The sequence below is a fragment of the Amaranthus tricolor genome, chromosome 11, assembly GCF_026212465.1.
Source record: "Amaranthus tricolor cultivar Red isolate AtriRed21 chromosome 11, ASM2621246v1, whole genome shotgun sequence".
Taxonomy (NCBI): domain Eukaryota; kingdom Viridiplantae; phylum Streptophyta; class Magnoliopsida; order Caryophyllales; family Amaranthaceae; genus Amaranthus; species Amaranthus tricolor.
The window spans coordinates 2736338-2751098 of NC_080057.1; the positions used below are offsets into that span (position 1 = coordinate 2736338).

Below are 14761 nucleotides of genomic sequence, written 5' to 3' on the forward strand. Positions count from 1 at the left end.
GGGAGAATTCTTTGATGATCCTACTCTTTATAGAAAGCTTATTGGGAAACATAATTTTTTGACACATAATAAAACGTATCTCTCTTACACTATACAAGCCTTGGGTCAGTTTATGCAAACTCCTAAAGTACCACATTGGAAAGCCTTACAACATACACTGAATTACATTTATTCTACTTGTGGGCAAGTCCACCTTCTACAAGGAGATTATAAGCTTGTATTGTTCTTATGCTAGGGAACTCTCCTATCAGCTGGAAGTCAAAAAAACAACACATTGTGTCTATATCTAGCTCAGAAGCTGAGTATAGGGCTATTGCTAATGCTGCTTCAGAGGTAGTATGGCTTATTCGTTTGCTTAATGACCTTGGTCTTAAGTTTACAGCCAGTCACTATCCATTGTGACAACCAATCAGCTATTCATATCGCTAAAAGCCCCGTTCTTCATGATTGTACTAAACACATTAAAGTATGACTGCCACTTCACCAGAGAAAACGTGTTGAGGGTATATTGAATTTAACATATCTTCCAACTAAGAACCAATTAGCAGATGTGCTCACAAAAATCCTTCCTTCAGCACAGTTTAGATCTTTATTAGGCAAACTAGATGTTTCCTATCCTAACCCCTAGTTTAGGTGATGGGGGTTGGAGTATATAGTGCAGTGGTGTGTCCTTATCCTTTGTGCAGCTGTTCCTTTACTTCAAAAGCTTTTAGCCGTATTATTAGACACATGTGTGCAGCAGTTATATTAAATGCAGTACATTCAACATGTGGGTGCAGCAATATAAAGAGTAGTGTACTAATTGTTGTGGTGTGCTGTTATTGAAGTGCCACCTGTATGCAGCAATGCTTCAAGTTGGGGTGTTCGGCACGTGTCTTTTTAATTAGTGTTCTACTCTGTTGTATTTAGGCTGTTAGTCTGTTATAGTTAGTTATAACTAACTTGTTTTGTCTTAGTACAATTCTTGATGTTCACATCTATATATACAGCTAATGTGCACATTGTAAAAACTACTTTGTTTTCATCAATACAAAATCATTTTGCTTATGTTCTTTACATCCCATCTATTCTTTGGCTCAAGTTTTATCATAATTATATACCAAATAACTAACTGCAATAACCCTTATTATTTCCCTTACACCTCCTTAAGAGTTTCCTTTACATTACATAACCCTTATTATTTCCCTTACACCTCCTAAGAGTTTCCTTTATATTACATTTCCACTTTTATACCAAACACCCCTAAATTTCTACGAGATTCTTCAATAATACCCAGAATTAAAAAAAAAGTACATAATTAATTTGTCCAAAATTTATAAGGTTTGAATACAACAAAAAAAAAGAAAAAACAAAAGTTTCGGGAAAAGCAACTAAGAGTATAGTCTATACAGATTAGCATTGTTGAAACAGGTACAAAAAAGATGGATCATCTCTTATATATTTCTACATTTTTCGCAATGTGATGCATATTTAACTCATCAGAAAGCTCGAAAATCAGGACATCTTGGCTCTAGCAAAGAAAACTCCGGCGAATAAACCTGTAAAATGTATAAATCACCGTACGTCACTAGAAATTCAACGACAATAAGTGAAAGGAGAGTGAATTTGATTGTTGTTCTTACCAAATAGTATGCTGAATAGGTTTGGTACACTAACTGGAACATTGAACAATACTATTCCAGCAAGTGATATTGGTATCTTGTTTAGGGACCCTACCAAGCTGTAAGAAAATACATTCATCGATTATTAAAAGATATTATATGTGAGGTAGCAAACTCAAACAAAAACTTAAAGTCATGATTGTAGCTCCAGTAAATGTAATGTACTGTATCATGTCGACTAACCAACTGAACCGAAAGCTTAAAGCTTTTGATTGAGTTGATTTATTGACATGACATGAAAAGCTAATGTGACAAAATGTCATGGGTTTGAATTTTATCCACATATTAGAGTTAAATATGAGGTCAGGAGGGCTATATAGTATCTACATCCACACTACTCGGCCTATGGGCTCTCGTGTGAGAGGGAGCTAGTGTATAACATATCATCGGGAGCTTAGACTTCTAGTTGAGTCAAATCTTGGCATTCTAAAACCCGAAAACCATTATGTGGGTACCACCTAGGTGAAATTTGGGGGGTCTGCGTAGGTACTTTACTCTTGTAGTGATAACAAAGAGGTTATCCCTAATTGACCCTTGGTAGAAAACCTCATTTACAACTTCACGTAAATAAGAAGAGCACATATAGAGATTTGTTCTAGTAGGAAAAAACAAGAGAATTAAACCTGTAAGTTGTAGGGCTGCTTTGACCTAAAAACCACATTGAAGTGAAGCTAATGGCAAGTCCCAACAATCCACTAAGTGTTGCAACGGCCCAAAACATTGGCTCTGTAACTACATTCCTGCACGGTAAACATATAAGAATCACTTAGTCATCCTGTTAAGCATGTTCTGAAAAATTGAGAAGCGAAAACAAGACAATGAAGATCTTTATAGATGCTTACGTGTTCGTCACATAACTCCATTCGTCAAAAATAACAATCAAGATCATCGCAAAAGGTAATGACAATAAATTGTTGAGCAAAACCATTGAAACTTCGTTTAGCGATCCTGATTTTGTCAGTTGTTTGGCTTTCTCCATAGCCATCCTTAGTGTAAGCTGCCAAAATGTACATATAAGTGTACATTGTTATGGCGCAAAGGCAAAAATAAACAGGGATTAGAAGAAAATACTTACTGAATAGCTTGCTGTAAGAACACAGTTCATAATCTGCCAAGCATATCCTGTAGCATCAAACGAAAGATCCGTGATGCCGCCACTTACAGCAGAAATAATCTGTGATATAAAAGCGAATGCAAAGCTAAGAATCCAACACAAACTGTAAGATGCGCGCTAAACACAAAAGTGTGTACCATCAAAAACATTGCAGTCCAAACTTTCCTATTCTGGGCTCTCCGGAAAAGATAATAATCACCAATTGCGGTCATAATATTTGTCACATTCTTCAAAATTGTTACCATTGCAACATTTATGTGCTTCAAACTGCAAGTATTATACCAAAGGAGTTTATAAAAATGTAGTTATTAGCAAATTATATGGCCAAATGCTTGCAATGTTGTTTGATAATTGTCGCGACTGATAATGCCAAAAGATACTTTGTTTTGGCCAGATTTAGTATAAATAGAGTCGCAACACTTCAGTCAATACCCATCACAAGTTTAGTGTACCTGTACATGCCTGATACTAGCATGCCCACAAAGATTATGTTGACGGGCATCCAAACCCGAATGAGGTTCCAGTTGAGCTTTTCTACTGAAATAAATCCGCATATACTCAAGGCAACAACAATGATAGTGCTGATTAAGTTCTGCAATAAGAAGAAAAGAATGGCTTTACAAATGCCTCATGTATACATGCCATATAATATTCACCTTATATTCTGATGTAAAACAAACAGTAGCATTTGCTACTTTTAGGCTTTATTCCTTTTAAGTTTCAAAGTAAATAAATTATAATATTAAATTTGAATATCAATTTTTTGTTTTTTTAAAAACAAATTTATAGTTCATATTTACCAAATTTTTCCTCTAAAGTATAATGAAAATGTTTAAGGATAGAACTAAGGCATGCTTATTGAAATTCTACAAGTATTGCATGAAAAAATGAAGTATATACCTGATAAAACATCAAAGATATTCCCGCATTAAAGTTGTATGTTGAAAGAACTACTTTGTTCAGCAAGATCATGCTACAGGAGGAAAGACAGTAAGCAGCTCCAGACACAAGTGGGCCAGAAGGTTTCTTTCCAGATTTGTACTCCCTGTCTTTTTCCTCATGAACTACATGGTTGGCAATACTGTTTAATATTGTTCGATTGGGTCGTAGAAATCTATACAGAGAGATTCAACAAGATTACTCAGTCATGCAGTCAAATTTACATATAAACATAATTCACTTCCGAATTCGATTACTCGGATGCCACCAACTGGCTACCACCTAAGGTGAGGTTCTGAAGGATCAAATGTATGCAACTATACCCTTGTTAGTGATAGTAATGAGGTAGTTTCTAATTGACACTTAGTAACAAATATCATCTGCAACTTTACATGAATAAGAACTACACATGATTTGGTAAGCATTTAACTATAGTCCATTATAATTCAAAAACCTTCTACAAATCTTTGGCCTCCATCTAAAATGTGGACACAATCACTTCCAAATGCCATATTGAATTTCTTACATATTGAATTTGTTTCCAAACTACATGAAAATTCTAACAAAATAAAGGGTTTCGCAATCAAATTCAAGTTTTGACCAAGCATTTTATGAAATTTCAGGAGGCACATTGCCAAGGCTAGAGCAACACACACATCTTCTGCATTCCATTTACAATCCATTACCTCCAATGCAATTTAGTGACTCACACCTGGGTGGAGTTTAGGCAGGTTGGATATACACAACATTACTATTGTTATTGATAAAAAGTTATTTACAATTGAACAAATAGATTATAAACTTTGTCGGAGAGTTTTCCTAGCTAAAAATTACATTAAATTTTCATCATCAAGCCACTATTATTACCAGTAAGAAGTATTGTAGTTTTAAACTGCCAAAATGGAGTAGGGTGATACAACAAACTCATTGGTTTACTCTTTTGCATTATTTAGAACATTTCTTGAAATAATTGCCAAAATCGATACGATGTTAAGAACTTTGATGAACGATAATAATTTCAATGAACTAACAAATGTTTAATAAAGTAAAATTTGCAAAATGACACAATGATTTAAGGAGGTTCACCCAATGATGGTTATGTCCTCCACGGTGTGTAGTTTCTTGTTTATATTATTTCAATGGAGTAAAATACTCTTACTAATAAAGTATTACAATTGAGTAAGAGATAAAACAAAAGGCTATGTGTTTAGTTTAAGGGTTGTGTTTGATGATATTTGATGTATGTATGAGAGCTCTCTATTTATAGAAGAGATCACACTAAATAACATTAAGTACATTAAAACTATGAATAAATGAGCCCCAAGCACTTGAAAAGTCAAAAACAGCATCCTAGGATCATCAGAGACATTACTCGACCAAAAGCAGGGGCTCGCTTGATCAAGCGGGCTACAAGAAGTTTCTGGTTATACTCTGTCTGCTCGCTCGACCCACCTTGGAGCTCGCTCGATCAAGCGAGCTGGTCGAGCGGCATTTCAGAGAGCTTCTGACAGTTTTGCTCGACTTTGCATAGTAGAGCATCTTGAATTAAACCTTAGCACTTCTTCATTAAGTCCCATAATTCCCATGATCAACTCACACTTCACTACCTCATTAATCCATACTTTAATCATCACCATAAACCACAAACATTAAGACAAAACTTAATACACCCATTCATGACATTCCTAGGATTCCATCCCATAAGTCACCACATGAATGCACATATAAATGTGTACTCAAGTCACACCATTCATAACATCTCTACATTGCATTATCATTGGCTTATTATTACCATTAATAAACAAATATATCATAAAATTACTATTATTGGGGCCAAAGATTTATAGTTCTTTGGTTTCACATTATAATGGACTATAGTAAAACGAATCATCAAATCATGTGTGCACTTCTTATTAAAGTGAATTTGCTGATGAAATTAGCTAGCAAGGTTCAATAAAAAAAACAAACTCTTTGTTATAACTAACAAAGGTATGACAAAGGTAAGATTGAGTACATCCGTCCCCCTAAATCCCACCCTAAGTACGAGTCACTTAATGGCATTGGGGTTATGGAATGTTGTGTTTATTTCCTGTTAGAGTAATGGTTACTTGAGTGCACCAATTATAATGCACATTGATGTGTGCATAGAGATGTGGAATCCTATGGGTGAGTTAAGTGTGACTTTAAGTGTGTTAAAGTTGATGATGAGTGCATGAAGTTATGGGTGTATTGACGGAGTCTTAAACATGTGTTCTAATGGTGAATGTTAATGGGATGATGAATGCACTTAATGATATGTGTTGAAGACCAAGAATCAGACTCTTCACGAGGTTCTTTGAACAAGGCATTCAGAGAATCACATTACCTAGAACAAGTATGAAGGTCAGAAGCAAACAGTAGCTCTTGCAAGATTGTGCTCGAACGAACACAAGGAAAGCTCGAACGAGCACTACAATGTGCACAAAACAGTAGCAGTCTGATGAAACAGCTCGAACGAGCACCATAGTGGTTCGAACGAGCAGGCTATGCAGAGTGTCCTTGGATTCTGTTTTTCGACTGTTCATGTTCTTGGAGTTGTTATATGTAATTAATTTTGGGCTTTAAGTTCGTATACTCATTAATGTAATAAGCCCTACAAATAGGAAGTTCATATACTCATTTGTAATTTTCAAACACAAACCCCTAAGCCTAAACACATAGCCTATAATTTGAGAAACATCATATCACCAATATCAAAGTGAAGTTCCCGGCTGTGGCCATCAACTCGAACCTTCATCCTGTGCTGAGCTCTAATAAGATGGAATTTTAATTCATCTAAAACAGCATCAAGAAGCCATAACAGAGATTCCAAACTATCCATCGAAGCTGTGTGTGACTCAAAACGAACCAAGGAGGGAGGTGGGCGACCATAAAGAGCTTGGAAAGGAGACATGTTGATAGCAGAATGAGAGGCAATATTATAGCAAGACTCGGGCGAATACAGCCACTGAGACCATTCCTTTGGTTTTCCATGGATGAAGGAACGGAAATACGTCTCCAATGTACGACTAACAACCTCCGATTGGCCATCAATCTGGGGGTGATAGGTCGTGCTTCTGCGCAATGTCATACCTTGTAATCGAAATAATTCTTTCCAAAAAAGGCTCATGAAAAATTTGTCCCGATCCAATATGATAGAAGCCAGAAAATCATGTAACCGAACAATGTGTTGAATAAAGGCAACCGCTACTGTAGGAGCTGAGAACGGATGCTTTAAACCAATGAAATGAGCATATTTGGTCAAACAATCAACAACCACCAAGATAGTGTCAAATCCACCTGACTTAGGTAATGCTTCAATAAAATCCATCGTCAAATTCTCCCAAACTTGAGAAGGAATAGGAAGGGGTTGTAAGAGGCCGGCTGGTTGTAAGTGGGAAGCTTTTTGCTGCTGACATACACCACACTCACGCACATATTGAGTAATTTGCTTCCGCATACCCTACCAATACCAATCGGTGGCAATGCGTTGAAGACTTTTGAACTCACCGGAATGGCCACCCAGGGCCGAATCATGATACTCATGTAATAACTCAGCAATATGAACAGAATGTCTGGATAATACGCGATGGTTCTTATGATAAAGGAGGCCATCAATCAAATGGAAACCTGGGTGAGTATGGCTACCTTGAGCAAGATCAGTGTGAATTTTATGCAGCAAGGGGTCTTGCTGAATTTCAGTGACCAAATCATCCCATGGAATATGTGAAGAAGTCAGGAAAGTGCCAAGAAATAGCTGACCCAAAGCAGGGTGTCGGGAAAGAGCATCAGCAGCAGTATTTGTAGTATCCGACTTGTATTTTATGGTAAAGTTAAAACCCAAGAGTTTACTCACCCATTTCTGATAATCTGTCCCCACTTCCGTTGCTTCATGATAAACTTCAAACTATGTTGGTCAGTCCATATAGTGAAAGGACGACCTAAGAGGTAATGGCGCCACTTCTGAACGACTAAAACAATAGCCATGAGTTCCTTCTCGTAAATTGGTTTACTTTGGCCACGAGGGCCTTGCCCTTTGCTAAAATACGCAATAGGATGCGCTCCTTGCATTAGCACGACTCCAAGCCCATGACCTGATGCATCAACTTCTACAACAAAAGGGATAGAGAAATCCGACATTCGGAGAACAGGAGCTGTACTAAGGGCAGCCTTTAATTGCTTAAATGCTTGAGTAGCTTCTTTGGACCAAGCGAAACAATCTTTGCAAAGTTGTTGTGTTAATGGGTAGCCAAGTGAGCATAACCCTTAATGAATTTACGGTAGTAACCGATCAACCCCAAAAAGCCTCGAAGCTCACGCAAGGTCGTAGGAATAGGCCAACTAAGCATGGCCTTGATTTTGTCTTGATCCACTACCACCCCGTGAGCAGACACAATATGCCCCAAATAAGCATCTCAGTTTGCCTAAAAGCACATTTCTTCAAATTAGCAACCAAGTGATTTTCCTTCAGAGTAAAAACAAACTAACTCCAAGTGTTGGATATGCTCTTCCTCAGTTCTGCTGTACACAAGAATATCATCGACAAAGACAAGCAAGAACCTCCGTAAAAAAGGCCGAAATATGTCGTTTATTAAGAATTGGAAAGTGGCAGGGGCGTTTGTTAACCCGAACGGCATCACCAAAAACTCGTAACGGCTTCATGAGTGCAGAAGGCTGTTTTGTAAGTATCCTCCCGGCACACACGAATCTAATGATAACCCGATTTTAAATTGAGTTTGGAGAAGAGACAAGCCCCATGTAATTCATCCAAGAGTTCATCGATAACCGGAATGGGGTATTTATCCGGACAGTCTCTTTGTTTAAAGCACGGTAATCAATACAAAAACGCCACGAACCATCTTTTTTCTTCACCAAAAGAATCGAACTGGAGAAGGGAGAAGTAGAAGGTTTTATGAATTCTGCTTTCAACATATCCTCCACCAAATGTTCAATCTCATCTTACTGCACTTGTGGGTACCTATAAGGGCGTAAAAACACTGATAGGGTTGGCACCGTCTTATAGCAATATGATGCTCATGACAACATAAGGGAGGTAGGCCCGCAGGATCTTGAAAAACAAATGTGTATTTGTTCAGGACATCTGCCAAGAAGGGTGGAATGGAGGGAGAAGAAATAATTCCAGTGTCATGAGACATAGCGTGCAACTCAATTAAAACGCCATGGCCAGCTTTACGAAGGGACTTAAGCATGGCTTTGAGAGTAGTCTTCGATCTCTCCAGAGATGAGTCGCCCTTTAATACTACTGTTTTTCCATGGCGGAAAAAATTCATCACTTGTAATCTCCAATTCGTAACCACCGTAACCAAAGTTTCTAGCCACTGCATCCCCAAAATCATATCGGAACTTCCAGGATCAAACAAGAAAATTTTCTTGGTAAATTGTATATCCCCCAAATCCAAGATCACCGAATTACATCGTCCCTGTCCCTGTACAGTTTTACCATGGCCCAAAGTGACCCTAAAAATACTAGTAGTATCTACCGGTAATCCCAACTCCGCCACCAACGACTAACATATAACATTGTGTGTTGCGCCACTATCGATCATCACAATCATATCCCGCATGCCCACCTTTCCCCTTAACTTCATGGTTCTCGGATTGTCTAGGCCCACTAAGAATTAAGAGAGATACTTACTGGGTCAGTGTATGGAGCTTACTCCAATGATTCTTCCTTCAGCACCTCCTCGACATGCAATTCTTCATCATGAAAAAACAAAAAAATTGAGCTCCTTTTTCTTGCAAACTTGTCCCAAATGCCATTTGTCGTCACATTTGAAGCAGAGACCCTTCTCTCTCTTTTCTTGAAACTCGCGGTCTAAGAGATGTCAGATATTGGGTTTTTTTGTAGCTGGGATTGTATTTGGGTATGGGGATATTTTGGGGTTAAGAGGGTAATTTTGTGAGTGTGAAGAAGAAGGGTTTGGATTTATAAGGTTTCGGATCCGGACAATTTGGAGAGGGACGTGGACGGTAGTCTAAGGATTTATTCCAATATGAAGTAGGCCCATAGTGACTAATTAATTTTTCCTCTATCATCACTACCCAGTCCATGGCCTGCTCCAAATTAAAAGGACCAAGTACCCGTAGCTCTATTCTCACGCTCTCATCCAAACCTTCATATACGCCGCCATAAGCATGTCCTCATCCACACTCTTCAATGGTGTCGCCATTAAAATGAACTTCCTACTGTACTCCTCTACGAATCCATCCTGAACGACGTCGAGCAATTGTTCGCAAAGCTAACCAGCTTTTTGGGCTCGGAAACACCGTAGGAGTAACTCCTTCAACTCCCTCCACCGAGTTATAGGTCGCCGGCCGTGCTCCCACAACAAGGCATCTCCCTCCAAACCCATCACCGCCGCTTCCACTTTCTCTTCTTCACTTAATTGATAGCAGTGAAAGAAATGCTCCGCCTTCACTATCCACGCATCTGGGTTTTCTTCCTTAAACATCGGTAACTACAATCGCCTGAACCTCCCCATATTTCCTTCACTATTTACTTGTTGTTCACCAAACGATCGAGATTCCCGTGGTATATTCACCTCTGTTCGGACTGCCATTAACGATCTCTTCATCTAAATTCGCCTTCCTCTGAGCCTTCGTACTCCTTATCTCCTCTAATAATTTTGCGTAAGCCTCTTGAGCCCGATTTTCCTCCTTGTCCAGCTTATTTTGGAACCAAGCCATCATGAGGTTCATGCGCTCTTTAAAATTTTCAGCTGTTGAATCTCAGTTTCATGAAGATCCAAACGAGTGGTTTGAGTGGGAGGCATAATTGCTCTGATACCAAATGTTAATTATCAAGTATTAGTAAAGCAAGAACAAGAACAGAAAGAAATAAAAGATTAGAGAAAAATATTGTAGAAAGAATAGAAAGAAGAACATATTAGGGAAAGGTTATTGTATTACTATAGAGCTCTTCGAGTGGCTCATTACTCCATTACACCATACTCAGTGATTACAATATTTTCTAGATGATCTCATTACCCTTTACCCTTTGGTTTATATACTGCTAAGTGGGGAAATAACAACTTTGGTCACCTCATAACAAACTAGCAGAATTCCATAACAAACTATTATAAAATGCATAACCCACTGGACACCTCAGCATAACAACTTTGAGTAGTATTTTCAAGAAGCTTCTGGACCCTTCCTCCTACTATAGGTAAAACGAATAGGAGGAACCATACGAGTCGTATCAGTTTGATTCTTTCATAATTGCACATGATTTTACTAGAAGTTTTTATGATAGTTGTGTATATTTTAAGAAACTTGAAAATGGTTCTTTAGTTATATTTGATCTTGTATGTTGATGATATGCTAGTTGCATTTAATACTTTGTTTGAGGTGTAGAACTTAAAAAAGTTGCTTTCAAGTGAGTTTGATATGAAAGAGCTTGGTGAAGCCAAGAAATTACTTGGGATGGAGATTATGAGAAAGCGGTCTAAGGGTGTCTTATACCTTAGTCAAAGCAGGTATATTGAGAAGGTTATGCAATGCTTCTTCACGGGTGATGCTAAAGGTGTGTCTACTCCTCTTGCCTCTCATTTTAAATTTTCTAAAAAGTTGTGTCCACAAACAAAGAAGGAAGAAGATCAAATGGTAAGAATTCCTTACACTATTGTCGTTGGTAGTGTAATGTATGCTATGGTATGTTCTAGGCCCGACATAGCTCATGCACAGAGTTTGGTAAGTTGATTTATGTCTAATCCGAATAAAGGACATTGGGAGGCATTTAAGTGATTGTTGAGGTGTTTATGTTTATCTCGTGTATGGGAAAGATTCAAGCAAGCAAATCGGATTTTGTGACTTGGACTATGGTGGTGATTTGGAAGCTAGAAAGTGATTGTTCTTTCAACAACCAAAAGTGGAGTACATAGCCGTTGTCGAGCCATTCAAAGAAGCAAAGTGGCTCAAAGGTCTAATTGGTAAGTGTTTATTGTGATAGACAATGTGCAATTCATTTGACTAGAAATCAAAATACGTTTCATAAAAGTTCCAAACACATAGATCTTAAATATAACTTTATCCGAGATGAAGTTGAGCACAAAAGAGTGGGTTTAGTGAATATTGATACTAAAGAAAACCCAACCGACACGATGATAAAACCATTGCCTACCAACAAGTTCAATTTGTGTGTGAACTTGGTTGGTTAAGCTCCTAGCTTGATGTAATGTCATTTGGGGCATATTGGGTGTGTAAGTTGTTTCTACGTAATGTTCATACTTGTAAGATGAAGTGAATCGGAGAATGCTTTAACTTAGGTGAACTGAAGTCAAGGTGGAGATTGTTAGAGTAATGGTGACTTGAGTGCGCCAATTATAGTGCACATTGATGTGTGCATAGAGATGTGGAATCCAATGGGTGAGTTAAGTATGACCTAAAGCCTATTTAAGTTGATTATCAGTGGATGAAGCTATGGGAGTATTGACGGAGTCTTAAACATGTGTTATAATGGTGAATGTTAATGGGATGATGAATGCACTTAATGAGGTGTGTTGAAGACCAATAATAGGACTCTTCATGAGGTGCCTTGAACAAGGCATTCAGAGAATCATATTGCCTTGAACGAGTATAATGTTCAGAAGTAAACAGTAGCTCCTGGAAGAATGTGCTCAAACGAGCACTGGAGTGTGCACAAAACAATAGCTGTCTGATGAACCTGCTCGAACAAGAACGATAGTGTCTTGAACAAGCAGGCTGTGCGGAGTGTTCTTGGATTCTGTTTTTCGACTGTTCATGCTCTTAGAGCTATTATATGTTATTAATTCTTGGCTTTAACTTTATACTCTCATTAATGTAATTATCCCCTATAAATAGAGAGCTCATATACTCATTTGTAATCATCAAACACAAACACCTAAGCCTAAACATATAGCCTATTAGAGTTATTTGTTCATAAGGTACTTGGTGATATTAGAGTTTGAGAATTATTTCTCAAACTCTAATCTAGCTCCCATTTCATTTCCAACAACCAAATGGGCTTTAAGTGACTCCCACCAAGGCAATATTTAGGGTTCAGATAACAATGATGTTGTTTATGATTGAAGTATACATGAATTATTGGTCCAATGTTTTAACAAGTCATTTCAACATAATTCATTATAATTCGAAATCAAAGAACTAAAAATCTTGATCCCGTTGAAAACAAACATACACATACACCTTTAGCAACTACAACATAACATTCCATTACATTAAGAAACAATAATAGGTTAAATTTGACATATAAGTCTCACCTCTCGCTAGATGATCTACGCTCCCTTGGTGATGTAATGTCACTAATAGACTTTTTTCCTTGATGGTAGTCATCAATGGTGTTGTATATTCCGTTGACTGCCACAGACATGTTATTTTTACCATCTAGAAGACCTGCTTCTGATTCATAATGTTCATAGCTATTCCCAATATCTAGCTTGATTTCTGATGACATTTGATCAAGCCTGCATAACAATTAACAAAAACCATAAGAATAAAGAAACAACATCATGGTTCCTAAAGACATGTTCTTTAGAGAATCGTTAGTTGACAACTTTCATTTCTATCCTTGTGCTAAGGGTTTGACTCCAACCGTCTCTCCCTCCCATTTACAAGCATTAGTATAATGAATCAGAGGCTTGAACTAGTTAACCATAATTCTACTCTACACAAGTAAAAGATAACCCATAGATTGCTAAGAAGAGGATCCCTATACACAAAGGATAAAGCAACTGAAGACATTAGATAGTTCTCCCTAAAAACACTATGAATAGATTTATTTAAGTCCTCACTGAACACATCCCATCAATACGCCCAATACATCAACACCATAGCCTTTATTTCAATAGGGTTCGCAACATGACTCAAAACAAAAACAAATCAACGTACGCGAACAAATATTACCATCAATACCCAAAACAATAATTCCATTTTATCTAATTGACTTATAAATACACATAAAAAAAAAAAGAAAAATAGAAACTCACCAATTTCGATTTTGAGCCTTGTGTTGGACAACTCCCAATAGTTTACAAACAGTAATCAAACACCAAGGAGACTAATTATCCTCCCTAATATGTTACCCAGAATCCTATATATCAATTACTTAAGTGAACACAAAAAACCCAAAATAATTAAAGTATTATTAAAAGTACCAGCTTGATTGTACGAGTTTTCAGTGGAAACAAACTAAAATTCATGTATTATTAATGTAAGCAAAGAGAATATGAAAAAGATGAATTTCATGAAAAGAACGTGTTATTATGATCAGCTTTACATATAACACGCAAAGGGGAAAAGTACCCAAAATAAAAGCTAGGTTTTTGGAAAGTCCAAGACATATTCATAAATACAACTCCATTGAAGATAAATTCCAAAATTAATGTATTATTATTATTACAATTAATGGTAGTACATGGCACTTTAGATAATAAGAAATGTACCATTGAAGGAAACGATATTCGAGGATTGAAAAAACACCTTTTTTAGCTTCATTTTCGAGAATTAATCCAGAAAGTCAACTGATTTGTTGGACTTTATATTTTCTTCTCCTAATTTTCTGCTCAAAAGAATTGATTTTAAAACGTAATATATTTTGAGGAAAACGAAGGAAGAAGAGAGAAGTAATGGGTGTTACCAGAAACAGAAGCAAAGGTGCTGAAATTTTGATGTTTCAGAGAAATTCTGAAGCCTTTTAAGTTTAGCGCCAAATATGGTGGGTAGTTATATGAAAATTTGAAAAAAATAAGATTATTTAACAACTTAATTTCAAAAATAAGCTCCGTGAAAATTTATTTTCCAAAATAAGCGTCCGTACATCCAAGCCTAGGATCGGCAAGAGTCGCTGTTAGTTACAGCGAAAGAGAAAAAAAAAATTAAAAGCCCAAAGTCGCTGTTACTAACAGCGGCTTAAAAAAAAATTAAAAGCCCAAAGTCGCTGTTACTAACAGCGACTTAAAAAAGAAAAAAAAAAAAATTTTTTAAGTCGCTGTTAGTAACAGCGACTTAATGCGTTTTAAACCTTCAACTT

At 37.1% G+C, this 14761-nt stretch overlaps 1 protein-coding gene across 4 annotated transcripts; it reads right to left on the reverse strand.

Annotated features, from left to right (window-relative positions):
* Positions 1 to 1277: 1277 nt before the first annotated feature.
* Positions 1278 to 14413, reverse strand: LOC130826857 (GDP-mannose transporter GONST2-like). 4 transcript variants are annotated; one of them, XM_057692460.1, is made up of 11 exons: positions 14369 to 14413; positions 14212 to 14290; positions 12993 to 13196; positions 3676 to 3889; positions 3228 to 3367; positions 2913 to 3042; positions 2737 to 2835; positions 2504 to 2658; positions 2285 to 2401; positions 1623 to 1720; positions 1278 to 1538 (listed from the first exon to the last, which is right to left on the reverse strand). In XM_057692460.1, exons 3-11 carry the CDS (start codon positions 13184 to 13186, stop codon positions 1495 to 1497), a joined length of 1191 nt encoding a protein of 396 aa, XP_057548443.1. In that variant the 5' UTR covers positions 13187 to 13196; positions 14212 to 14290; positions 14369 to 14413; the 3' UTR covers positions 1278 to 1494. The 4 variants fall into 4 exon arrangements, with proteins under 4 accessions (XP_057548443.1, XP_057548442.1, XP_057548441.1 ...); XM_057692459.1 differs by having other exon boundaries at positions 14175 to 14290; XM_057692458.1 differs by having other exon boundaries at positions 14175 to 14400.
* Between the last annotated feature and the right edge of the window lie 348 nt (positions 14414 to 14761).

What these genes read in the sequence shown, in the direction of transcription:
- LOC130826857 (XM_057692460.1), bottom strand. Translation starts at nt 13,186, where the DNA reads ATGTCATCAGAAATCAAGCTAGATATTGGGAATAGCTATGAACATTAT. An exon ending in TGGAGTTATGTGACGAACAC is followed by an intron (nt 2,402 to 2,503) that starts GTAAGCATCTAT and finishes TTTACCGTGCAG; the next exon opens with GAATGTAGTTACAGAGCCAA. An exon ending in AGCAGCCCTACAACTTACAG is followed by an intron (nt 1,721 to 2,284) that starts GTTTAATTCTCT and finishes ATTTTCTTACAG; the next exon opens with CTTGGTAGGGTCCCTAAACA.